Source organism: Cyprinodon tularosa, unplaced genomic scaffold (assembly GCF_016077235.1).
Source record: "Cyprinodon tularosa strain WSP-4 unplaced genomic scaffold, ASM1607723v1 ctg242, whole genome shotgun sequence".
NCBI lineage: Eukaryota > Metazoa > Chordata > Actinopteri > Cyprinodontiformes > Cyprinodontidae > Cyprinodon > Cyprinodon tularosa.
Window position 1 is genome coordinate 383,718 of NW_024038901.1, and position 25,854 is coordinate 409,571.

The 25,854-nt window shown below is 37.4% G+C and overlaps 1 protein-coding gene across 1 annotated transcript in view; it reads right to left on the bottom strand.

Annotated features, from left to right (window-relative positions):
• Window positions 1-25,854, bottom strand: part of fn1a (fibronectin 1a) — a 35,626-nt gene that overhangs the window by 1,946 nt on the left and 7,826 nt on the right. Inside the window, exons 10-47 of the mRNA XM_038287639.1 lie at window positions 25,117-25,272; window positions 24,874-25,002; window positions 24,642-24,785; window positions 19,851-19,972; window positions 19,560-19,728; window positions 19,255-19,440; window positions 19,027-19,155; window positions 18,811-18,900; window positions 18,020-18,214; window positions 15,301-15,582; window positions 14,917-15,180; window positions 14,679-14,773; window positions 13,953-14,121; window positions 13,779-13,865; window positions 13,485-13,676; window positions 12,371-12,643; window positions 11,331-11,445; window positions 11,147-11,223; window positions 10,973-11,062; window positions 10,600-10,866; window positions 10,403-10,519; window positions 9,750-9,908; window positions 9,495-9,650; window positions 7,369-7,482; window positions 7,006-7,275; window positions 6,667-6,878; window positions 6,385-6,472; window positions 6,094-6,279; window positions 5,893-5,982; window positions 4,389-4,580; window positions 4,189-4,278; window positions 3,498-3,603; window positions 3,174-3,387; window positions 2,144-2,314; window positions 1,921-2,059; window positions 1,670-1,837; window positions 937-1,062; window positions 697-803 (exon numbers count right to left, since the gene is read on the bottom strand). Of these exons, the coding sequence (XP_038143567.1) occupies window positions 697-803; window positions 937-1,062; window positions 1,670-1,837; window positions 1,921-2,059; window positions 2,144-2,314; window positions 3,174-3,387; window positions 3,498-3,603; window positions 4,189-4,278; window positions 4,389-4,580; window positions 5,893-5,982; window positions 6,094-6,279; window positions 6,385-6,472; window positions 6,667-6,878; window positions 7,006-7,275; window positions 7,369-7,482; window positions 9,495-9,650; window positions 9,750-9,908; window positions 10,403-10,519; window positions 10,600-10,866; window positions 10,973-11,062; window positions 11,147-11,223; window positions 11,331-11,445; window positions 12,371-12,643; window positions 13,485-13,676; window positions 13,779-13,865; window positions 13,953-14,121; window positions 14,679-14,773; window positions 14,917-15,180; window positions 15,301-15,582; window positions 18,020-18,214; window positions 18,811-18,900; window positions 19,027-19,155; window positions 19,255-19,440; window positions 19,560-19,728; window positions 19,851-19,972; window positions 24,642-24,785; window positions 24,874-25,002; window positions 25,117-25,272 (5,936 nt within the window). The remainder of the gene's footprint in view (window positions 1-696; window positions 804-936; window positions 1,063-1,669; window positions 1,838-1,920; window positions 2,060-2,143; window positions 2,315-3,173; window positions 3,388-3,497; window positions 3,604-4,188; window positions 4,279-4,388; window positions 4,581-5,892; window positions 5,983-6,093; window positions 6,280-6,384; window positions 6,473-6,666; window positions 6,879-7,005; window positions 7,276-7,368; window positions 7,483-9,494; window positions 9,651-9,749; window positions 9,909-10,402; window positions 10,520-10,599; window positions 10,867-10,972; window positions 11,063-11,146; window positions 11,224-11,330; window positions 11,446-12,370; window positions 12,644-13,484; window positions 13,677-13,778; window positions 13,866-13,952; window positions 14,122-14,678; window positions 14,774-14,916; window positions 15,181-15,300; window positions 15,583-18,019; window positions 18,215-18,810; window positions 18,901-19,026; window positions 19,156-19,254; window positions 19,441-19,559; window positions 19,729-19,850; window positions 19,973-24,641; window positions 24,786-24,873; window positions 25,003-25,116; window positions 25,273-25,854) is intronic.

Genomic DNA, 25,854 nt, shown 5'->3' on the forward strand with positions numbered 1-25,854 from the left:
AAAATACCCTCACATATTTACCAAGTGTTAATCAGACACTACAGTGAGGCAGCCATGATGCAATGATGCAAGAAACAGAGACCTGGAAAATGCAGTCATATGTTGCTATAGTGACTCTTTTTTTTTAAAGCAGGGCTTTGAGCCAAACTCTTTCCAAAATGAAACAAACTGCATCCTTTTGTCTGTGTTTATTAGAGTTCATCACTGTGGGAGAGGTAACACCAAAAGGTGAACTGCTACAGAATAGAGTTAGACTGATGCGTTAGCCAGCCGCTATATTTTTGGAGATTTTAACGATATGTGCATGCATTCATCAATTCATTAGTGCATGAAGGAGCCATGCTTTGAGATCACATTAAGGCGCATGCATTGCTTCTCTCTCCATTTGCTATCCATTATTGATACTTTTTCTATAACATTGATTCTATATTTGACCTGTGCAAGATTCTTAATCAACATAAATATCATGTAAAATTGAGGAAGAGAAAGCAATATTGACCTAAAGTATAAAACAATCAGCAGCACATATCCTTACCAGTTACACAGATATCAAAATAATAGTTTTCAGTCTTAAAAACTGTTTGAAATATGCGAATATTAAGCTGAAATAAACTACCTGAATAATAACAAAGTGCAATTCTTTTGCATTGGCATCTTTGATGAAGCTACACAGACGAGGCAGTAGGGGCTTCTTACCTGTTGTCCTCCATAGCATGTACATGTACAGATAGCGCCCATGTAGTCCTTCTGCCACTGGCTTCCAATCTGGTACATTTTTCCGTCATCATAACAAGTTGACTCATCTTAGAAATAAAGCACAAGAAAAAGGATTAATTAAGAATTCATTTCTGGCGGGATAAAGCCAACAATTGCGACAACAATTCAAGCTTCTTAACAAAATATAACGCAGAAAGAGTTCATATTCTTTGTACTTACGTGGTTCGCATTTGAATTCTCCTTTGCCGTTGCCCAGGCAGGTGCAGCTCATCATATGACCGTTCTCAGCACGGCGATCCCACTTTTCTCCAATGCGGTAATTATTGCCGTTGTCATGACACCACTCTGTAAAAGGGAGCAGCAGCAAATAAAGCGAGAGAGAGAAAAAAAGGAGGATAGGGTAGAGGTGCAGAAGTGGATAAAGTGGGGAAGTAAAAGACGTTTGATTATATATGCGAGAATTTGGCTAAACAGTTTCTCTCTATATCTGTATTAAATGCATATAAAACATATGGAAAAGGCGTGTGAGAAATAAATTAATCTGGAATAATTATGTTAAAAAACAAAACAAATTTCATTCCTATATGGAGCAGATATAATCCAGTGATTCTAAAACTAAACCTAGTTGACGATCCCAGTTCCTGGTATTGTCATGTTAGCTATAGACTGTTATGGACAATACAAGTAACTGAGTTTTTATGCTTAGAGGGAGCAGATGGACTAGAATGGGCGCACTCATTCCTGCAGCACATAGAACATTCCCCAGTCTGCTTCTATGGCAATTCATTTACAGCTAAGGAATTTATAATAAGTATATTTCAGTTTATTGTTATGTGTTTTTATAAATTCCTTTTTTGTAAAAGCCATAGAATTATTATTCTTTTTCATAATTCTATGTTAAACTACCAAATTTTTGCAAAGCATTGCAAAGATGGGTTAGTAAGCCACTCACTGGATGAATCACACCTAAAGTGACCGCTGCCGAGCCCCATGCATCGGCACCACAGCTTGAAGCCAGTCTCAGACATGCGCTCCCACTCAGAGCCCACTTCATGGTAAGTGTGTGTAAACGTGTCGTAGCACACGTCTCCTCTGGGGGTAACAGGAAGGTCATCTGGAACTACAGGAGGAAAACGTAAATGTGAACTTATGCAGGGTTCTCAAATTTCCGGATGCAACACGTTATAAAAAGTTGTGCTCTACCTGCATTTCCAACAGTGACGACTTCTTCCAGAACTTTCTGTTTGTCTCCATCAGTTACGGCTTCGACAACAACATTGTAGGACGCACCAGACGTCAGTCCGATCAGCGTGGCGCTGTTGGAGGTGCCTGGAAGACGCATCTGTGTAGAGAACAAGAAAGTTTAGATGCTAGCCCTCCTTTGCGCACGTTTATATCACTAGAAAGAAAAAATCTGCAGGAATACCTGAAGGCCTCCTTCTTCCAGATCTGTTAAGGGGTTACAGGACACTTCATATTCTGTGGTTTCAGGGACAGGCTGCCATGAAATGGTCGTCATGGTCTTTGCTTCTTGGGGAAGCTCTGTTTCGTTGTCAGGGAAACCAAAAGCTAGACCAGGCAAAGGGGTTTCGTACACCTACAGGTTCCAAATTTGGAAAAGAAGAAAATGGTTTAACAGAAGTTTTTAAGAAGGAAAAGAGAATAGATTTCTAAATAGCTGAAAAGAAAGCAACATTTATTGTTTATTTTACATTTTTTTGACAGTATATTTTTTTGCAATAACACTTTTAGATATTGGAGAGCAACTACCTGATGACTAAAATCAGACAATTTTAGCTTAGTAGCCCATTACTGATGAACCTCTAATTGGAAACCCCAAAATTTAATATATATTTACTATTAGTGAATTACCAAATATAAGGTGAAATACCATGCTTCTGAGGAAGATGACTTCTACCTTAAATTCATGAAATTAGGTATTCTAAAAGTTTTTACCCCCAAAAAAGTTTTTACATAACAGATCAATACATGTCTGTAAGAGAGAACATTTTTAGTCTAAGGGGGGTAAAGGATGGCAGGAATGTTTTATGCTTTTGGAGATTTTAATGTGTTATAATGAGATTTAGAAATTGTGTCAGCCTTCTAAAACCCTCAGAGTTACGGATAAAGAGCTATGTTTTTAAAGTAGTACACACAGTGATTGCTGTTTGAGTAGGGCTAGGCATGCTAACAGAGCTCATCATCTATGCAAAAATGCTAAAGACAGTATAAACTGTCAATTTTGCTATAATGCCGGCTTTGCTTTAAAATGATACAACCAGTTTTCTCACTTTAATGTTGCTTATGCTCCATTTAAGATTAAAGAGAAAACAACAACAAAACAAATAAAACCATGTTTTAAAACTGTAGTTATTTAGATACTGTATGTTATTGGTCAGATTTAAATCAATACATATCAAAGGTTCAGGTTAGGACAGTATTAAAACATTACACACCAGGGGTACTCGGTTTCCATCAGGACCAGCTACAGGAATATAAATCAGGGGCTCTCTGAGAGTTGGTCTCTGGCCTTCCTTGGGTCCACCATAGGGACTAGGAAGTCCAACATTTGGGCCCAAGTTCTGGTACTCTGTATAAATGTGCTGACCATGCTGGTCCGGTTGGGTCTGTCCACTTGTGCCCGCCAAGTGGACGGTGTTTGAGTCAAAACTGATCATGGAAAAAAACAAGATAGATGAAAATTAGTCTAAATTGGAACAAAAAAGTGTTTTAACCAAATAACAATGAATTGTTTTTGCATGATACATTGAATTCCTCACATTTTGTCATTGAAGCGCTCTGGAACATCAAGAATGTCAATGGTGGGCCGATGAGGAACAGCAAGTTGTGGCAGTTCAGGTACCAAAATGTGATGACTGGCTGGTTCTGATTTTGAACAAAACACATATGTTTAAATAAAGAAACCTAATCAGAGCATTATTTAAAATAAATAAATATATATATATATATAAAATGGCCCTAACCCTAAACTGCTCCAGTAACGTTTAACCTAGTCTAAATTTTTAAATATATATTTGAAGTAAAAATATGATAAAAATGTAAAACCAAAAAAAAAAATAAAAAATCAGGAGAGAGTTTCTTGTTTGTCTAAATATCTATTGTTTGGCTTATATATTAAAGTTAAAACATTAGTAATTAATTTTTATATCAGTTACTCAACAATCCACCAGAGGGCAGCAGAGTCCTGATGAAGCTACTTTCTTTGATGAACATAAATGTTATTTTAATAACAGTCATTTTGTTCATGGGTAAGGTTTCCATAGACATTACAACACAGCATAGAAGGCTGACAAATGTTGACTCCATTTGAGTGTTTTGTTCAAAATCTCTTTAGACTTGATTCACTAATAACTGTTATAATAAAATAAAAATATGAAAGCTTACTTTGTCTATAATAAAGAGGACAATAAAAAAATCTCAACCTTTAAGCACTGAGATGTGTTGACTTACGCGTTCTGGCTTTGCCCACAAGCGGTTTGCTTCTCAAAATGTTCTGCAGTGCTACAATGTTAATAACATACTCCGTTCCTGGTTTAAGACCTACAATCAAATCAAAACACATCATCAAATGTTATTTTGTTTTTTACATTTACCGCATTTAGTAAAGTGAATATAGAGTTTGTATTTGCATTTATTTTTTTCCATCTCACCATTGATGGTGGCGGAGCTCTGGCCTGCATGAGGTCTAGGAATGAGCTCTTGAGGCAAACCCCCAGCCTCCTCATAAGTGACATAGTAGCCGGTGATCCTGGGACTGAGTGATGGCTCCCACATGAAGGAGATGCTGGTAGGATTCAGTGAGGTAAAGCGAATGTTGGTGGGTGGGATAACTGTTGGTTGAGCTATAAAACAAACAAGCAAGATGTTTCTCAGAAAACGTTTGTGTTTTTTTTTTTTTGGCTATAAACAGAAAATACAAGCCTCTATTCCTATTTGACAACTCGTGAGTGCCATCTACCTACAACTGGAAGAGCAGTTTCCTTTTACATTAGTGACACAACTTTAAAAAATATCAGTTTAAGCAAAAAGTAAATGTAAAAAATTTGAAAACATGGGTTATGTTTTACTTAAGGATAAATCATTTAAAAACAACACAATTCATAGCCTTAGAATCATAATCAAAGAGAGCAGACATAACAAGCCAAATTAAGATAAAATGATTGGAAAACTTTTAGTGCAATTGTTCAAATATTACACAGAATAAACCCTTTAAAAACTGTAGAAAATAGGCTGCCAAATGGAGTGACACCAATTAACATTAAAAAACTGGAAGGCTTGGCGTAATTCTTAATATTTACTGTGAACAAAGATCTATAAACCACAACATTCAGAAATTTGCTTTTAGCATGTTTGTCCATATATATATTATGTGAGGTAAGTTATTTCCATAACTGTGCTTAAATAATCTTGCATAAGATGTTTACAGTGGATCTAAAGCTGTGCTATAACACACCCACTAAACACTGTAATGGTGGAACTCACTGGAGATAGAGATGAAAATCACTGTTTCTTAACTGTTCCACCAAAATACAGTAAAAACATCTTATTGATTTATTGCAAGTTTTTAGAAGGACTAATGCAATAACTAATGTGCAATCACTATTTAATACCCTGTACAATAACCTGTTTATATGTAATACTCTGTGCAATAACCATATATATAAATACCTATTTATATAAATACCTATTTATATAAATACCTATTTAATACCTTGTACAGTAACCTGCTAATATTAAATAGTCTGTGCAATACATATATGTATAAATACCTATTTATATGAATACCTATTGAATACCCTGTGCAATAACCTGTGCAATAATCCTGTTAAAAAAGAGACTTCAGCTGTTTATATATATATATATATATATATATATATATATATATATATATATATATATATATATATATATATATATATATATATATATATATATATATATATATATATGTATGTATATACCTCATGCACCTTTTCCTCCCTTTCTTTTTGACTATTGAGCCAATGTGACAAGTTAATTTCTCAACTGTGAAATTTAATAGTCTACCAGTATCTTATCTTAATCCCTTAAAACCATTTTCAAATATTAGCTTACTTCAGTACATGTATGTACATACAATAAGGAACCATTTCTGCTGAAAAAGGTGTGAACTACCTGTGGAAGCAGTGAGTTCAAAAGGCGAGCTTCGTCCGTTGCCCTTCAGCGTGTAGAGGTTAACCTTGTAAGTAGTGCCAGGCTCCAGACCTACAGGTGGTCATTAACAGGTTAGTCTATCTGGGTGAGTCAAACAAATACATAAACCATGGTGACTGTACTAATAGACTTTATTTTATTTGATTAGAGAAAGTTGTTTACCTTCCAGAATGTACTTGCGGGATTCAGGGCCGATGGTCCTCTGAATGGGGATGTAGCCTGAAGAGGCGGTGATGGGCGCGGCTTCGATCAGGAACCCAGAGATTGTCTCAGCCTTTGCTCTCCAAGTGAGGGTGATGGAGGAATCTTTAATTTCAGATATACGTACACGCCGAGGTGGGCTGATGTCTTTGTGAGAATGAGTGACAGAAAAAGATATTTAGTGGGTGTTATGCCAAAAACTAATTGGTTCTTTTTTTGTGTTGTTTTTTAACATCAATGTAAGAAACTCACTTTCCAGAGTGGTGACCTCTCCTTGGATTGGTCTGCTGGTGAGAGAGTTCTTCAAGGCATACACATTGACTTCATAGGTTGTTGCAGTCTAAAAAATAGTAAAATAGAAAACTTTAGAGTCTGAGATCCAATATGAAGCTGCAGTTTTACTTCACTTTAGACCCATTCATGTTTGAAAGTATTTTGAAGTGACATTTTTGTGCATTTCTATCTGGTGTCTATTAAAACACTCTCTGATGATTGTTTTCTTAATGGTTTCCAGTGGATTTCATTTCTGCTCACCATGAGTCCAGGGATGTGGACCTGCGTGCTGTCCGGGGCCACACTGATCTCTTTAGTGGGTCCACTCTTCTTCTTTGGGTTTACCACCACACGGTACCCGGTGAGGCCAGGAAGACCAGTTATCAGATTTTCCTGACCAGGCGAAGTCCAGCTCATAGTAAACGATGTTGAGCCAACCTCAGTAAACTGGAGGTTGGTAGGAGGAGAGATAGCTAGATGAATAAAAAAAAGAAATAGTAGGAAATAAATTATTCTGTGGCAGAAATCAGGACTTTCACATAGGAAGGATTCAATAAAAATGCTCCAAATCCAAATAAATTAACCGTAAATCTTCCCCACCTGTAGCTTGCGTCCCAATCAGAGGAGTACTGGTTGTGCCTCCATGTACGGCAATGACCTTTACTGTATATTCAGTTCCAGGCTGGAGTCCATGGATAACAGCTGACTCAGCATCTCCTCTTGGAGCCGGATACAGCTCTCTCTCTCCTTCCTCTGAACTAGAATACAAGACACGGTAGGACGTAACAAATCCCTCTGGGCTATCCCAGGTGATCCGTAAGGCAGTGGAACCAACGTCTGTAAAGGTAAGGTCCTTGGGACGATCTACATCTAGAAGAGGAAAGAGAATAGTTGTTTTTTTTCCCGATTAATGTTGAGCACAATAAATAGCTGTTCACTTTTCTCTATAGTATTCAGACTTACTTGTAGCAGCATTCACCACCAGAGGAGAGCTTTCACCGTTTTGACCCAGGGCATTCACACTAAAAATATATTCTGCTGTCGGCAGCAGGCCTGAGAAAGTAAACTCAGTCTGATCTGAAGGGGGAGAGCACAAAACAAAATGTAGTACTGAAATCTCCACTCATATTTACACTACTGAAGCTTTTCCATATTTTGACAGGTTACAACCACTCATTCAGTGCCTATTTGCACCACATATATTAAGGCTCTCCATATCAAAGTGTTTGTTTTTTGCACCATTTTTTTTCTCTAATAATTGATAATTTTCATTTTCTGTCTGAAAAGCTGTACTAAACGAAATTTCGTTTTTGTATATGTTTGTGTGTACAAAATTACCATTAAATCTGTCTAAGTCTAAGGGCCGGATCAAGGTTTGCTTGTATAAAAACGTGAGCTACTTCACTGCGCACGCTAAAAAATGTACAAACTGATCTATCAACAGCGTGCTAAAAGGATTTGGTCTTTAAAACGTGCTAAATAGCGCCTCTTATCCATTTAGTACTTTTTCTGCAATGAATATGCAATATGGGGCGTTTACACGCAAAAGTGCGTCTTGTGGGAGGAGAACATGTAAATATATTCATTTAGCACTCGCAAAGTGATTTATTAAACCTGAAAGCAATTTTGCTAACGGTATCTGACTCTATATTTAACACGTTTCAAAAGAAGGTGCAAATGGTCTGTATGCGTAATTGCGCACACATGGCAGCGGTTATTGTCGCAAGAAGGAGACATTGAAATGAAGCAAGGAGACGCAGAGAACGCATTTTTTCAATCCGTGTGAATATTTTTGGAATGAACGAGGAAACGATCATCAAAACATATCGTTTATCCAGCATTGCCATTTTGGAGCTGTTGGGGGAACTCCGAATGGATTTGGAGCCAGCCACAAGGAGGACCCACGCAATACCAGATATCACAAAACTCCTTGCAACATTGCACTTTTTTGCATCTGGGTCATTCCAGATGGGTCATTCCGTACGGTTGCAGTGAGAGCTGGGATCTCCCAATGTCGTTTTTCAGAAGTGCTGTCCGATGTGCTGTCCGACGGGGTCGTGGTTCTCCCCCTGCGCCTGTGAAGCAACATGCCAATGCTGCGGGGATGCGTACGCGCAGTAATCTCATCCACAGTCACTTCTTGTGAGCCATTTGGTATGTGCATTTTTCTACAGGCTAATACAAAACACCTGTTTTTTGTTTTTTTTACTGCAGTGAAGTAGAAATTCAGCCACATACCACCTTAGGGAGTAAAGGTTGCCAAAGTTTTTTCTTTATATAGATATATATATATATATATATATATATATATATATATATATATATATATATATATATATATATATATATATATATATATATATATATATACATATATATATATATATATATATATATATATATATATTTTTTTTTTTTTTTTTTTTGGGGGGGTCACTGTAAGATTTAAATCATTCAATCAATCAATCAATCATTTTAAATAGGGCGTCTCCAACAGTTTTGCACCTGCCACCAGTTACGCAATCACTCTTGTTGTTAAATCACCCGCAGACCATGGTTCCGCCCCTCGCGCAAAATTCCAGTTTGCGAGCGCAAATTACTGCACGCAAAATTTGATCTTCCGGCCCTAAGTCTGCGATTCTGTTGGGATTGCAATTAACAGAAAAAACATGAAGTAGGGATTAGTTAAGATGGAAGGAAATAAGAAATATCTAAAAGGACTAAGAAGCAGTTCTTTCTGCACCATTTTAAATTGAGACCCTGAGATAAAATCCAGTTCAAAAACCTTAACCCATTATGTGACCTAACTGAAACATTCAAGCAAGAAATGTGAAACAAAACCATTTGGCCTTTTGCAGAACGCTATTTGTGGAAGAAAACAACTCCTGCAAATCATCTTGTACATAACTTCAGCAGCAAAACATGAAGGTGTTAATATTGATATTTTAGAGAGCAGAGAAACTAATCAGATTGGATGACCTATAGCCTATGATAGATACAATGCATTCAAATGTATGTTTTCAACATGAGGAAATGGTTTGTAAATAGTTCAGTAGGTACTGTAAAAAACATTAGTTTGAACACTATACCTGGGGCAACCACCTCAGTGAAAGACACTCCCTCTCCATATCTTGGGGTCCCAGTGACCTTGTATCCTTTTATTGGACCCTGGGCTGGACTCCATCTCACTGTAATGCTGCTGTCATTCACATCTGTCACCTGCATTTCGGAGGGAGAGTCCACTCCTAGGAAAAGAAATAAAAGCTGAATAAGGAAACGCTGATCCTTTCCCACTAAAGACTTTATTACTCCCTATTTTAGGGACATTGGGTATGTCTATGTACCAGTTCTATGTGTAACATAGATGGGAATGCTGGAAGCAGGACTATCTCCTCTGCCTGTCACAGCATAAACTGTGATGGTGTAATCAGTGCCAGGCTTTAGGTCACTGATTGTAGCAGTGGACTTGGTCCCAGGTACGGTAAACTCCTTAGTGTGACCACCTAAGAAAAGTAGAGAAAGTGTCAGACAATTAAAAAATGGAGTGTTTTTATTTCAAGGGACAAATCAAAATTTTTTTCTATGAGTAAAAAAATCTACTAAAATAAAAAGATTACACAAAAATGGAAGCATCAAAAAAGGGAAATACTAATTACGTATTTTTGCAACGTATTTGGTTCCAAGTTTGACTCCAAAAATGTTCTTTCATCAGATGGATTCCATGTAATCTGCCTATAAAACTTAATCATTGCAGGCTATGAATTCAAATTACATACTTTCTAACACAAGGACATTACATAAATGAAAAAATGATTCAGATAATTTTCATGATTGAATGTCTGTGTATTACCGATAAAGCTGTGGCCTGAATACTAACATGTTTTCAGCAGTAATCATACAAGAAAAGACTGTTCAGTTTTATAACTTATAAGTCTGAGATCTCAGAAACCTTCTGTGGTCCTAATTGATTTAAATATGCAGTGATGTGATCTAATACCTGACTCTCCATGAGTAATCCTGTAGTAGCGCACTGTGACCGGTGGTGCGGCCCAGCGAACGGTGATACTCGTGGGGGTAGAGTCAAGCACTTCCAGGTCAGTTGGAGCATCAGAAACTGGATGAACAGTAAAATAAAATTCATTAAATTTTTGTGGTAATTTGACGACTTAAAAGTATCAAATCCTGTGTCCATACTGGTTTTCTGTGTCCCACTGAGCGGGACGCTCTCTTGTCCCCCGCTCACAGCAAAGATGCTGACTAAGTAGTCAGTGTCCGGAGCAAGGCCAGTCATGATGTAGTGGTTTCTTGAAGGGGGCAGCCTCTCATCCTTGGCCCTCCCACCGCTGACCATCTGGTAGCGAATGCGGTAACCAGTGATTCTGCTTCGGGGGGCTTGCCAGTGTACAGTGAAGGTGTTGGTAGTGATTTCAGAGAAACGTAGGCCAACTGGTGAATCCAGAGCTGAACAGAGAAGAGAAAAGGTAGAGATTATGATTTAAAATAAAAATATTGACTATACTTGACTAAGACATGATATGAAAGTACATTTTGTATCATTTCAAATCACCTGTTTTTATGATACCAACAACGGGAGAGCTCTGCCTCTGCTCATAAACACACATCACGCTCACTAGATACTCTGTGTTAGGCACCAAATCTAAGAACAGAAAAAAAAAAGATCCACATTAGAATATGCAACAATCTGTATTTTCATTTTCTCAGACTGCTCAAAGCAACTTACTCCTCAGCACCAAACTATTCGTATCGCCTCCAACAGTGGTTTCTAAAGTTTGGTCTTCATTGTCGATGGGATGGTATCTAAATTATAAGCAGCACAGATGTGAGGGTACAAAAAAAGAAAAAATTGCATGAGGTGTGGTGAAATATTATCTACCCAAGACAGTAGATCTTGTTTATCCACATACCTAATAACAAAGGTGTTAATGTCAGAGGGGTTTGGGACTTGAGGAGACTCCCAGGTGACCTCGACACTGTCTGGTCCAACTTCGCCAAAGTTCAAACCAAGGGGGGCTGGTACGGCTGTTGGGAGGAAAACAAATCTGGCTTATTTTGTGCAACAAAAAGAAGTGAACAGATTCCCTCAAATGGTGGTCATTAAATCGCATTTTTTTAAAAAGTGACGACAAGCAACAACTGATAAGGGAAAAACGAAAACAAAATGCAAGAACAAGAGTGAAACTATAATATTATTGTTACAAAGGAACAACAGAGTTTATGTGAAAGTCTGACATTTTACTGCGTCTTTAAATTTAAAGACCAGTCGCTAATAAAAGCGCTTTAATTGACGCCAGATGGTCCACGCGTACACAGAGACACAGGCTGATTAAACTGACAACTCAGCATGTGAAGCAATTTCAACAGCAACTTAAAAAGCTTTTTGGTTTTAAGACCCAATGAGCCCAGAAAGATAGAAGATGCCTTTAGCAGCTGTTCATTGCTCAAGTTTTACAATGCAATCCGATTACCTATCTTATCATTTTTCAAAAATATTATTATTTTTCTTATTGTTTTCACATAATTCAATTAGATTTTTAAGATAGTTGATATATATTTATATATCTCTTAGGTGAATACCCAGGCATCTGATATGAAACATGTCACATTAAAACTTAGACTAAAGATATAAAGAGATTATGTCACAAAAATTGCATTTAAAAAAAATCTTTAATTCTCACCCTATCTTTGTAGGTTTTTCTGATAATTCATTAGTAAATGAGAGTGGAAATAAAAACTGAAATCACTATGGTAAAAACTGAACAATAAATATTGTACCTTAATGAATCAAAATGGAACGACCAGACATTTTTTTGTATTTACAACAATGTGCACTAACCTTAAACCAAGTCCCAGGGTTAAGAAATTAGGGTATGAACTACTGTAAAGCAATGCCCATTAACTATCAGTCAACTCTAATTACAAAAGCCACAAAAGTAGGAACTCTTACAGGTTTGTTGAGTGATGGTGGTGGGTTCGCTCTCGCCATGCTCGGTTACTGTTGTCACGCTTATGTCATAGTCGATGCCAGGTTCAAGTCCATGCACTGTGTACTGGCCTGAGCTCGGCATGACCATATCCTCGAAAATGGGGATGCTGTCGCCTGATGCAACCACCGTGATCTTGTAACCCGTGACGGTCGTGGTGCTGAGTGGCGACCAGCGAAGGCTGATGCTTGTGTCAGTCACCCCCTCAAAGGTTAAGTCGGTCAGTTGTGGAACCTCTGGATGGGTGGTAAGGCGATTTTGGAGAGGGAAAAGAGAGAAAAAACACACAAACACAACAAAAAAACGACAACAGGCAAAGGTAAACAAAGCCAGAGGGGGGGTGAGAAAAAAGAGAAAAAGAGCACAAGAGCTGAGGTTAATGTGAGTAACAGAAAGTCTCTGTGCTCCAGCATTTTGATCCATTTGACAAATCAAACTGATGGAAAAGTTAATGCAAGTTGGCTTCTCTGCTTATATGATAATGATGCAATGCATTTGCCTCAGAAGTTGGAAATCAGATTTCAGAATAAAAAATATACATACATATATATATATATATATATATATATATATATATATATATATATATATATATATATATATATATATATATATATATATATATATATATATATATATATATTTTTTTTTTTTTTTTTTTTATGTGTTTCATTTGCAAGTACAAAAGCTATACAGCCAATTTAATGATATACAACCATGTTTTCATTAGTGCATGGTAGCTATGTTTTATCGAGGATGTGGATGGGAATTTTAAGCCAAATTTAAGGTATGCTAAGCTATATTTTCAGTTTAGGAGGCGTTCCACTTCATAGAAGGCCAAACTTCAGAGTGCAAGTGGAATGCATCATTGCATTAATTTAGACTCCTCAATGAAATGACTTCATTGAAATATTTAGTAAGCAGCTTGTATGAGGAAACAGAAACTTGAATTTTTGTGTGTGTTAAATGTTAAACTGTAAAAAAAAAAGTTGGATTTTTACACAAAAAAACTAACAAAAAGCAACTTTAATTATTTCAAAAATCCATCAAATGACTAAGGAAGCTTCAGGAACCAACCTGGGGTAATGACAGTTGATACAGGAGAGCTTTCCATATCATCTTTCAAAGTGACGACACTGACATTATACTCCACCCCGGGACTCAGGTTTTCCAGAGTGCAGGAATTCTGCCCAGCCTCCACAAATTCCTCTATGCTGTTTCCTTGCTGCCCGCTGGTGGGAGTGCATGTCACTCTGAAGCCTGTTATGTCTAAAAGGAAGAGAAATTACATTTTATGTTAAATCAGCTAGCTACAGTAAAATCCTGCTTCTGATCTGACTTAATTTCATAGGTATGTGTTTCTGTATATACCTGGGGTGTTGGGTTTGTTCCACTGGACAGTAATGTCACTGTTTCCTGGGTTGGATTCCAAGTTCAGATCAGTAGGAGGTGACAGAGCTGTGGGTAAAAATAGGTTTATGTAAAATCAAAAGGGCCAGGAAGGGCAGGGAAAAAATACTGTTTTGGGTTTAAATGGATGCATACGAGTGACGACACGCCGTGTGACTGGGGTTCCTTGTTCTTGACCATCAAAAACCGACTGGACGCTGTAGGTGTATTCCACTCCAGGAGTCAGACCAGAAATATAAATACTTCCCGATTCAGAGATGACATCTCTTGGAGCTTCTCCTCCCAAACTTGGCCGAACTGACAGCTAAAAGACAAATGCAGTCAGGTTCAGAAACACGGAGGTCAACAAGCCATAGGTTAGGGATGCAGGATAGAAAGGTCAGAGTTCAGCATTTTCCCAAGCATACTAAAGCCCAATAAACGATGCTTTTACTTAAAAAATGTAGTTTCCGTTTATGATTAAAAACATATTGATATATATATATATATATATATATATATATATATATATATATATATATATATATATATATATATATATATATATATATATATATATATATATATATATATATATATATATATATATATATATATATATATATATATATAAAAATCCCCAAACCAGTGGCTTTTTGTATATAAACACAACATTTCTAAAAAATAGCTGTAGGATATATATTAGCATGGTGTAATTAAAGATTCATTCCCAGATTCTTCTTTCATTGTAGACAAAAGAGATGGTTTTACCTAAGGTTAAAAGATAATGGACTTTTGGCTATCTACTTATGGATGTTTGGATACACAAGTTATTTTTACTTTATCGATGTGCAAATTGACCATTTTCTATGTGCAGGGTACCTTGTATCCAATACGGGGAACTGGAGACCAGGAGATTACTATGGAAGTATCTGTGACATCTGTGTTAAACTGAGGGGCGTTACCCATCCGTGAGTCTGGAAACAATCACAAAGTAAATTTGTTATGCTATCTTTCAGGCAGTGTGAAAAACAAAAGGTTTACATTACCAACATCCTATTTTCAATTAAACGAATGCAAAAGTACGAGCCTCTCATGTGAGTGCTACTCATTTACTTACTTGTGGTGAAAATGGCAGTCTCTCCAACACTCAGTGTATTGCCTTGCTCTGAATAAAGAGTGACATTGTACTCTGTGTCAGGCTGCAGGTTAAGGAGGGTGTGTTGTGTCAGATGTGCCGGCAGGTGAATCTGTTTTGGGTTTGAACCCTCGACAGTCAGGAAGAGACGGTAGCCTGTAATCTTGGCACGAGGTACAAACCACAGAACCACTGCACTGTCCTCAGTAATGTTATTGAAGTGAATGTCTGTGGGAGCATCGGGATCTTAAAAGAAGAAAAAATAGGAGAGATTTATTTTTAGATTGCTTGGCTTATATTTTTTATAGGATATCTGCTTTAGATGTCTTTCAAATACTTCTCAGTGAGTCAAATCACTGTACTCACTAGTGGCGTGTTCGCCGATTAGTGGCAAGCTCTCCTTCCCGTTGTAAATGGTGTACACACTGAAGCGGTAGAGTGTGCCTGGATTTAGGTGTGTTACTTCAACATAGGAGTTCTGATGGACAGGTAGAGTCATCTCGCTCTGAGGAGAGTCAGAATCATCGACCTGCGACACAGTGACCCGGTAACCCGACACGTCGCCGGCTACTGGGCTCGACCAAGTCAGAACGATTTTCGCGTCAGACACCTCAAAGAACTGCAGGTCAGACGGGGAATTCACATTATCTGTGAAGAAGAAACAAAGATATGTTACGAATCATATTCCAGATAAGTAAAAACAAAAACTGATGGTTTATTTGTTTAACCAAACACAATGTTTACCGAGAAGTTTAACCAGAAACTAGACAGAACATTATGATCTAGCTTATTTTGTGAGTGAGATGGTAAAACTGTAGGATAAATATTGTTAATGTAAGGAGGTTATGTAGGCCTAAATGTTTATATTTCACACTGAACAACAAGCTTGTTTCCTTAATAAAAATAGGTAATTTACCTGGAAAGTAGCTGGCACTATAGTTTGCTAACAATGTGTACAGTTTCCACAAATAATTGTTCTATAAGACATTACAGACAAGCAGTATTTCATATTTATAAATTGTGTTTATTAGACACTATTAGCTTGTTTTCATGTAGTTGTCAGCACTGTTGTCTCATGACAAGAAGTCCTTAGGCTTTAATTCTAGCCAACTCATTTCTATGTGGAGTTTGCATGTTGTTCCTACAAATTTCCAGGTTTTCTTCGGGTAGTGCATCTCTTCTCCAAATGTCCAAAATGTCAGGTCACTTGTAATTTCTAAGGTAATATGCTGCTTTTTTGTGAATTGGGTTATCATTCCTTCTCTTTAGCTTTTTTTCTGCTAATCTTAAGAAAATACATTAGCTAATTGCTTACTTTTTGGGTTCAAAATTATACCAAATATGCCTGGTCAAAATCATAAAACCAACACTGTTGTATTAAGGAACAGCATAAAACTGGATCCCAAAACCAAAACAAAGGAAAAAAAACTACTGAGTTGAGCAAAATTTAATCAATTACATAAGAACATAATTTCTAACTAAAATCAGCCATTCTGTGAGATTTATTTATGCAAAGTTTGAAATGCCTACATCATTGCACCCAGTGTCAGATGTCTCCTAACCCATGCAAACATGGTCATAAATCTAGGACCAAGTTTTCCAGATTCTAAAGAGAAACTGCATTATTACAGCTTGTCCTTACTTTAGATGGATATGGGTTTATGCTTAGTAACTCAATTTAGGAATAGAAACTAGCCATAGACATGCAAGATGAATTGAAAGGCAATGATTTTTCAAAAAAAATCCGGGAGAGGCTCAGTGTAGAGCCAGTTCTCCTCCACATCGAGAGGAGTCAGTTGAGGTGGCTCGGACATCTTCTTCGGATGCCCCCTGGACGCCTCCCTTGGGAGGTGTTCCAGGCACGTCCCACTGGGAGGAGGCCCAGGGGACGACCCAGGACACGCTGGAGAGACTACGTCTCTCGGCTGGCCTGGGAGCGCCTAGGGCTTCCCCCAGCAGAGCTGGAGGAGGTGTCTGCGGAGAGGGAAGTCTGGGAGTCTCTGCTTAGTCTGCTGCCACCGCGACCCGGTTCCGGATAAAGCGGGAGACGACGAGTACGATTTTTCAATACTGGCACAAAATCTCCCCATTAACAAATAAAAGATGTATTCTTTTGAACTTGGGTTGAAACGTAATGATTAATTGCTACAGTTAGCTCTAGATGTTCCCCCACATTTTCCCTTTTTTTGTACTTTGTAAAAATTCAACATTATGTTGCAACAATAGTGCATTTCCAAAATTGTAGAGTTTCATTTTTCAGTCCAGGAATGACATCACCCTCTCTCAATTAGGTCAAACATCTTGAGGCCATGGCGCAAAAAGCTTTCTAAAATGTTTTCAACATCTGGCCCCAATGCATGATCGACTTGGCAGACTGGAACGTTGTACACATATCCATTTGAGCCGGTTAACAATGGAACAGCTGTGAACTCGATGCCTTCTCTGTCCATTTTTAAAACTCTTCCCAAGTCATGTCAGGAATTGGACTATTTACAGAATAAATAAACAAAACAAAGAACACCGAAACGGACCGCAGAATGGAGCACAGATTGGTTAAACAAGGGATTTCTGTGTGACTAAGCAATAAATCTCAATGACTTTTTTTTTCTTGTCTGCCTTCTGTGAATACACTGGAAAGCAAAATTCCCACACAGGTGAGGAGGTTTTGGGAAATTTGACACAATTTTAAAAGAAACATGAGAGAAAAGGCAATTTCTTTTCTGAAAGTTAATTAATTTACATTACTGGCAGCTATGGAAAGAGTTATTCAGCAAGCCTTTGTGGGAAAATATAAAGAATGACATTAAAATAAAAAGCACCACTAAAAAGAAAAAATACAATATCTACAATAGAATCAATACTGGAAGATGTAAGAAATATTTCCCCATAAAAAAAAGCAGAACCCATCTTAACAGCTGCTGTCTTTTGGGTTAAGCATCTGGCATTTGTTTTGGCATGTGACAATCATAAAGATGCAGTTGTCGAAAGGGTAGGAAAAATATGACATACATATCATATGTCAGTATTGGATATCAGTTATTAAAAAACAATGGTAACATTTCTAAAAGCATGCTACTTTTTTTACCTGGCAGTGTTTCCCCAGTAGTTTTAACTTGAACAAAGGTGGGTTCACTCTCCAGACTGTCTTCCACAGCATAGATGCTGATGTTGTAGAGGATTCCTGGCAGGAGGCCACTGAGAGTCACAGATGATGCTGTATCAGGGAGTGTCAGCTCTGTGTTTTCACCCTCCTCTGATGGCACGTAGACAACGCGATATCCTGCAAAAAAAAATTTTTTTAATAAAATTTATTCACAAAACGTATACATTAACATATCAAAACCTCAATTTGGTTTATAAACAAAAACATTGATCTAATGTTTATCTTGCATTTATGCTGAAACCTCCCAACGAAGTGTTTTGCTTTTTAAATGTAATAATACAACATATGAGAAATCCTTATCTAGATTTAAAAAAAAAATGAAGTTTGAGTCTAAAGCTAAAGTCTGTCAATGAAATCCAGAAAATAGTTAAATTTTACTCTTTGTTGTTTTTACCAGCTGCATTTATCTTCATTCATGTTTTGCACCACTAACAGAACATGGATACAAATAAAGCCTGTGTATGCTACTGGTTTAATTAGAAAGAAACCCTCATTTCATATCTGCAGCTTCTGTTGTTTATATGCACATCAACTATAGTGGAAGCTGAACTGGAGACCTTTAAATTACTTAAAATAACACCTTTTGGCATTGTCCTTGTTGCATGTCCAGTGGGGAACTTAAAAAAACCAACTTCTGAGTATAAATATGAGCTAATTCGGTATGGTTTTCATGCTATCAGACTTTCACAGCACCCCCATGCCTTATGACATACCAGTAATTGGAGCCAGGGGTTTATCCCAGGTGATCGTCATGGAAGTATCTCCCACCTCTTCTACTTCAGGTTCCTTCGGGGTATCAGGTGCTGTGAGAAACAAAACAAATCCTCCATCATCGGATATATATGACCGCTAAAGAAGATACTGTGCATGATTTGTTTTTATTCTATTATCTCACTTTAAGTTTGAAGTGCATTTTTAAGTCTACTCACCAGTTGTCTGTGAAGTAGTGAGAATGAGGTTGGTTTCCTCTCCATCTGTAACTTCATAGACGTTGACATTGTATTTCCTCCCTGGCAAAAGCTCATTAATGTTCACTGAGGTGGCCGAACGGGGCAAATCTGGCAGGAGGGAAAGGATTATAGCAATAAATTCAAACAAACAACATCAACAGTTCTTTAGCATAAACCCATACCATAAATGTTCCTTTTTGAACCTACCTAAAACAAAAGGTTGTCCAGTTCCCTGACCCTGTTCAATCAGCTCATACTCCACTCTGAAACCAGACACTGTGTCGGAGGCAGAAACCCAGGACACAACGAAGCTGTTGGAGGTGATTTCTGTCACTGATTCAGAGATCTCAACTACAGGGGGTAGAGGTGTGGTTTCTCCATATGATGGAATAACTAAAAAAGAATTGTTTTTTTTTTTAGATATTATGTATAAACAGGAAAAAATGAAAAAAAAAAAAAAAAAGTTCACTTTTAGACATTGACTCATCCGAGATCTGCCTTCAATGACTTACGTGATCCGTAAGTGGTGGTGAAGTCAAAGCGAGTAATCTCTCTGTGTCCAAACCGCAGCATGCTGATCAACTGGCCCTCATATGTAATCCCTGGTTTGAGTCCAGAGATGGTGTAGGAGTTAAGATGGCCAGGAATGATAACCTCCATCCATGGGGTAGCTGTGTCTTTCTGTATTAGAGAAAATCAAATTGCAGGTAGAAGTTGAATATGGTGATAAATAATCAGCCACATTAGATTGTAAAAGGTAATCTTTTTAAATATTTTTTGCTCAGACAGAAAAAAAACCTTACCACTCTCCATTTTAGGATGTACTGGGTTATATGGGCTGAAGCTGGTGTGTTCCACTGAACAGGATGGGAATTTTGCTGGCCTCCAGATTCTGCTATGATTACCTGAACAGGATGATGGCCACCTGGAATAGGAGTTCACAGAGAAGAAGAAAAATGTTCATTGTTAAAATATAAATCAAGGGAAGTTGCTGGAGAAACTGAGAAATTGACCATAAAAGGCAAATTTTTGACCATTTAGTCTGAAACCAAAGAAGCTGCAAAAGAAAAAAGAAAAAGACTATGCTGACAACATTACTCTGTTTAGGAAATGTAAAAATTGCATTTTTGTATAAAAGCTGTCAGGTGAAGAAGAGGGATGTAAGGTGTTGCTGAAAAGCAAATATTATCATCTACAAAAGCTTATTTCTATTGTGTATTCAGGCCAAAAGATAGATCAAGACTTTTCAACATAACAAGAATGCTAAATACTGCACAGAAAAGTCGTACTAGTTCATGCTTTAAGGGTCTGGCTATTATAAAACAACCACATTTAGCAATATTCCCAGCCTTATGGAATGTTATGGAGGATAATTTTCCAGGGAAAAGAGTGTCCTTTGAGAGACTAGTTTTGCTAAACATGCTAACTGCTACTATGACCTGCTAAAACAATCAAAGAGATAAGCCCTGGTAACTTTAATACAAATAAGAGTGACGGTGCAACACAGGAATATTAGAAAGAGATGTTTTGGCTGTTTAAACAGCAGATCAATAACAGATGTTCCAAGTTCAGCATGTCTAAGTTATAGAAGAAAATGGAAGTTGGCCTCAAATATCTGACCAATGCATCTCTGGGAGTTAAATGATCAGTGCATTTCTTTGCACTTAAAGGTTATTTATACATTAGAAACAAGAGACAATCTACTGTTATCAGTAAATCTTTTGTCTTCACCATGAAATCCCATCGTTCTTCTACACTATAGTTAACACTGACAGTCAGTCAGTGCGCAGCTGTGTTTCTGAACAGGAAAAAGTAGCAGGCTCCTGTGAGATTCCAGCCCAGATTTCCATACCTGGAGGGAAGGAAACTTCTGTCCCACTTGTTCTAGTTTAAACAGTTTTAAAATCTTTTATTTTTGAATGTACAAATCAGAATAGATCTATATCTAGCAAATCACACTGAAAATGTGGTATGTTTCTGAACTAATTATTGGGACAAAATATCACTCCATCAAAACTCAATGCAAATGAATCCACCTTATGGATACCATGGAGTTTGATCATAGACAATACTTAGGTGTTAGTTAGATTTATTATCAGACCAAAGCATATGTTTAATAGTTATTAGAGGAGGGGAGACAAATTCATTTATGTCTAAGTGGCATTTTGATCTAGAAATGGCTTTTAAAAAATATAACCCAAAAAAATAAAAAAGACATCATCAAAGAAAACAACCTATTAAGTCTTGATATTAGGAGCGTCACAAGACCACTTTTTTTTTTTTTACATATATTGAGCTTTTAGAAATGGCCGATACTGACCTGATACAATATTAACACAAATCATACCAGCTTTGATCAGTTATTTTATACTGTAGAATGTTGGAAGTAATATTACTAAAATAGGGGGGAAAGTCAAGAACAAAATCAAAAACAACTGACCTATAACTAGCTTCAAAAGTGGTTAGAAATCTAAAAAAAAATCAGGTCCCATAATATTATATTTACTTTGTTGAAACAGAAAGTACTGAGCGAGATTTGACATTTTGATTAACAGCGGTGGCCTGGAAAATATCATAGCAATCCTAAAAGGTGTAAGAAGCTATTCATTTAAATATATTACTTTCTATCTATTTATGGTGATCATTCAGAAGACTGATACTTAAGAGATGGAAAAAGTTCAGCAGATAACAGAGTGGCTACTGAGCATAAAATGCTCAATTTTGTCCTTTTTAACTATGCAACTCTCTCTGCTAAAGGCAGCTAACAATGTAAGCCTTGTCATTTTGTCTTTGTATTTCAGATAAAAAATAACTTCCTTCTCTCACAGTGTCACAATGTCTTTACTCATGATAAATAATTTGTGTTCAATCACAGAAGAATAAAAAAAATCATTTTGAATCCTGTCAATCTATACTAGCAGATTAAAACAGACAGACATAACAACCCAACCACAGAAGTAATCCATTCATCTCTAGTTTCATTGCCCAATTTAGAGTCTCAATTTAAGTTCAACGGAGCTAAACAATATTCAACAGCTTTTCCAGCCAGGAGATTCTGTGGGAAAACCGTTTAATTGTTGGTCATTATTCTACCTGACTGCACTCTGGAAAGATTTGTGGTCTGCTTTCCAAATGAATAGCAGGGCAAGCTAAAGGGAATAAAGAACACATTTATCAGGTTGGCAGACATAACAGAGGAAACATGATATGAGAAGATGATGAAAAGCTAAAAGGGCATGTTGTTTTTAATTCCAATCTAGGTCATGTGTTCAGGCATCCGTTTGACATAAGTTCTACAGATAGAATCTGGTAGCTTCTATATAGAACTGGGGTTTTCAAACCATTTTTCCAAACAACAGACCTGTAATAAAAGTTTCTGAGCAAGTGGCTTGGTTAACCAGAGGCTGCAACCAAATACACAAACCTCAAAATCAATCTGGGAGCAATTACAGCCCATTACAGACCCACAAAGCCACTGGCCAGGGTAAGGATTATGCAGATTCAAATGCAGGATGGCTTTTAAACAGATGCTTGCTTGCAGCTGCGATACTAAATATTTAAGGTGCAGTTTCATGTATCCTACACACACTTTTTGTTCACACTGTGGGCCTTGATGCTCAATTCCGACTTTTTTTTGTGAGGTCCGATTCTTTCGCAAGGTCGTTCACATTTCCAAATTATGCAACTCGGATGTGATCACCTGTTTGAACTGCATTCACACAACTTAAGTGTCCCGCATGCACAGTAGAGGACGCAATGACATCACAAGCAAGTGTTCTCTGTGTTTACGCAAAGTTAACACGGATGGTAGATCTGTAATGCATCTTGCAATCTTTCATTTCTTTTCCAACCTCAGCCAATGCATTAACAATATAATCTTTTCAAAAAGGTTGAAAAAAAAGACTACTCTCTGTATTATCGTCAGACATGATTGTTGTTTTCCTTCCTACATCTGCGTAGCAAGACACAGAATAGTGACATTTGTTGAATATTTATGACGTTCAGGACGGATGAATGCGACGTGGCCGTTCAGACACAGTCCCATTTGAAAATTCCAGATGCGTTTCAGATTCGGGACCACATAGGCAAGTGGCCTGGAAAAAAAATCAGACCCGTGTTGTTCAGACTGTCATGAAAAGATCAGACACAGGTCGCCTAAGATACACTCATGAATCCACTTTATCCACCTGAAGACATAACATCCACCTTTGAAATTCAGTTGGACGAACAACATGGTGGTGATAAGGAGCATTTGGGAGGCATTAGCAGAAGACATCCTAAGAATGGAAAATGGTTCAAAGATAATACAAAACACCAGAGGCAGGAAGAGATGAACAGATAGCAGGCAGGACAACAGTTTAATGAGATTGTATCAATCTCTCTGCTTATTTAGAGGCTTGTGAAAACTTGCAGGTTCCAAGGTCTGGAAATCTTGCTGCCTTATATCAGTGCATGCTTTATTTCCCCTCATAGCTCACACAGACATGCACTAACACAACAATACGCACAGCACAAGTTTACAGATGGTTGCTATTAAGGCCACTTACGACAGAGAGCAGGCCTACATTTTGGATCTGCCTTTAACCTGCTTCACAAAACAAGCAAGTATAACGTTCCTTCTCTTAAGACCCACCAATTTGAAGCTAGGCTTACTTCCATGACTTTTACAGCTACACTTGGAATTCTGGCATTTTATCCTCAGTTTTCAGCATTTAAAATCTTTGAACTATCAGTAAAACAAAGCCTTCCATATAATATATTTAAAAAAAAAAAACGATATCTTTGAATTTAAGACAGCAAACTATGAAAAGAATCTAAAGTTAACTGTGATACTAAAGATTAAAAACTATGTGACTCCTGACTGTTACAATCGGCAGATATTCCAGCTTTGAGGGTACCACATGTGATGTGGTTGTATCCACAGTCATGGACTGGGGCGTTTTAGTACAGCTGTGGCAACAACACAAACGATGAACCACATGCTGGCAGGAACAAAAGCGCAAAGTAGGGGGGGAGTACTTGTAAAAGAGGAAATCACACCCCCTCCTATAACTGTCTGCTTTACATCAAAGTCAAGGACCTCATATTCAAGGTAGCTTAGACAAACGTTTTTCTGTTTGGGCTTGGTTGGCAGAGTTGACATTCAGGAAATAAATAGTTTAAATGCTGATTAAAACTTATATGATCAATGCTAAACTTTTTTTTTCTCCAAAAGATCTGAACATGTGTAGAAGCATTTGTGGAAGTTTTTCTTCCAATTATTACCCAAATAGTGGTCGTTGTTAAGATGGACAGCTGGAAATAACCTTTCCCTTTTACATTGTGCGGAAATCAGTTAAACTTCAGTTGTATAGAAGAGTCAAACATGTAGATGCATTCAATCATTTTCCTCCTAACTTAAGTTATCGCAATCAAATTTCTCTTCTACTTCAAACATTTTTCACTTTCCGTCCTCTTTCAATAATCCCAACATCGCCCCTAATGCCACCTCAAGAACAAGGACTGTTTTCTCTGTATCTTTCATACACTATAGGACTGAACTGCATACAGTTAAATGTAAACATCTTAAGGAAACCTAAACCAATATATCTTACCAGGATATGACAGCTGGGGCTCGCATCCATGCTCTGCAACACCATTGCCATAGCAAATGCACTTATACATGACTCCTTGGATCACTTTGTCCCAAGATTCTCCAACCTGGTAGATAGTTCTTGTTTCTGGGTCCTGGCAATGGTCTGAGAGAAAAGTAATAAGAATGATCGAAATAAGTTTATTTTCATCGCAGTGGTGGAGAGATTTAGAGGTTTAAAGTCTTAGACCCACCAATGGCATCACACTTCCAGCGACCGCGGCCTTGACCAAAGCAGGTGCAGTTCATCATGTATCCTTCTTCGTGTTCTTTGGTGAAAGTCTGGTTAACTTCATAGGTCACACCGTCCACAAGACAATGTTCTGGGGAGAAGAGATAAAGCTAAACAGGGATGCTAACAAAAGGACCAGTAGTCTATTATTGTTACCATCCATCCAGGGTGGATGAGACCACAGTATGGCTCGGGTGACCCGTACCTTTAAGCTGGGAGTAAGCGACACAGCTCCATTCTCCTCTCCCATTGCCGACACATGTACAACGCATCATGTGACCGAGAACATCGTGTCTCTTGTCCCACTGGTCACCTACACGGTACATCAGACCCTCGGTTGTTGTGCACACTTCTTCATTCGCTGTAGCATACAAACAAAACAAGAAAAATCAGACCATAGACTGGAAATATAGCCTCACCCTATAATTATCACAAAGTTTGTGAATACAACAGTTATAAAAATTCCTTTGCATGAAAAGAAGGAAATTGATTAAAAGTTAGAAACAGCTGTCTTGTCTCCTAAAGGGGAAAGACTGTTTATGTTTAACATATGGTTTCACATAATTAATAGTGAGAATGAGAGACAGAAAGTTTTCAAAGTATGAGTTCAACCAGCTGAGACCTGCCTTTCATTTTAAAATGTGTTATTAAAAGAAAGTTTGAGGCACACTGCTTTTATTTCATACTCTTCCGATGTTGTGGGTGGGCTGTTTTTTTTTTTACATTACTTTCATAAATGGTCATTGTTAAAGGACAGACACCAGAAAAATGATCAGATCTCTCTGCAAGGGCAAAATGTGCTTAATCGAAAAACCTATTTAAAGAATCCGAAGGTTATGTCGAGATTGTATCCATTTTAAGGCAATAGCAACACAAGGTAATTTGATTACTTGGTTAGACAACATTATCTTTATTGTATATCAAGTTTCACTTATATTAGATT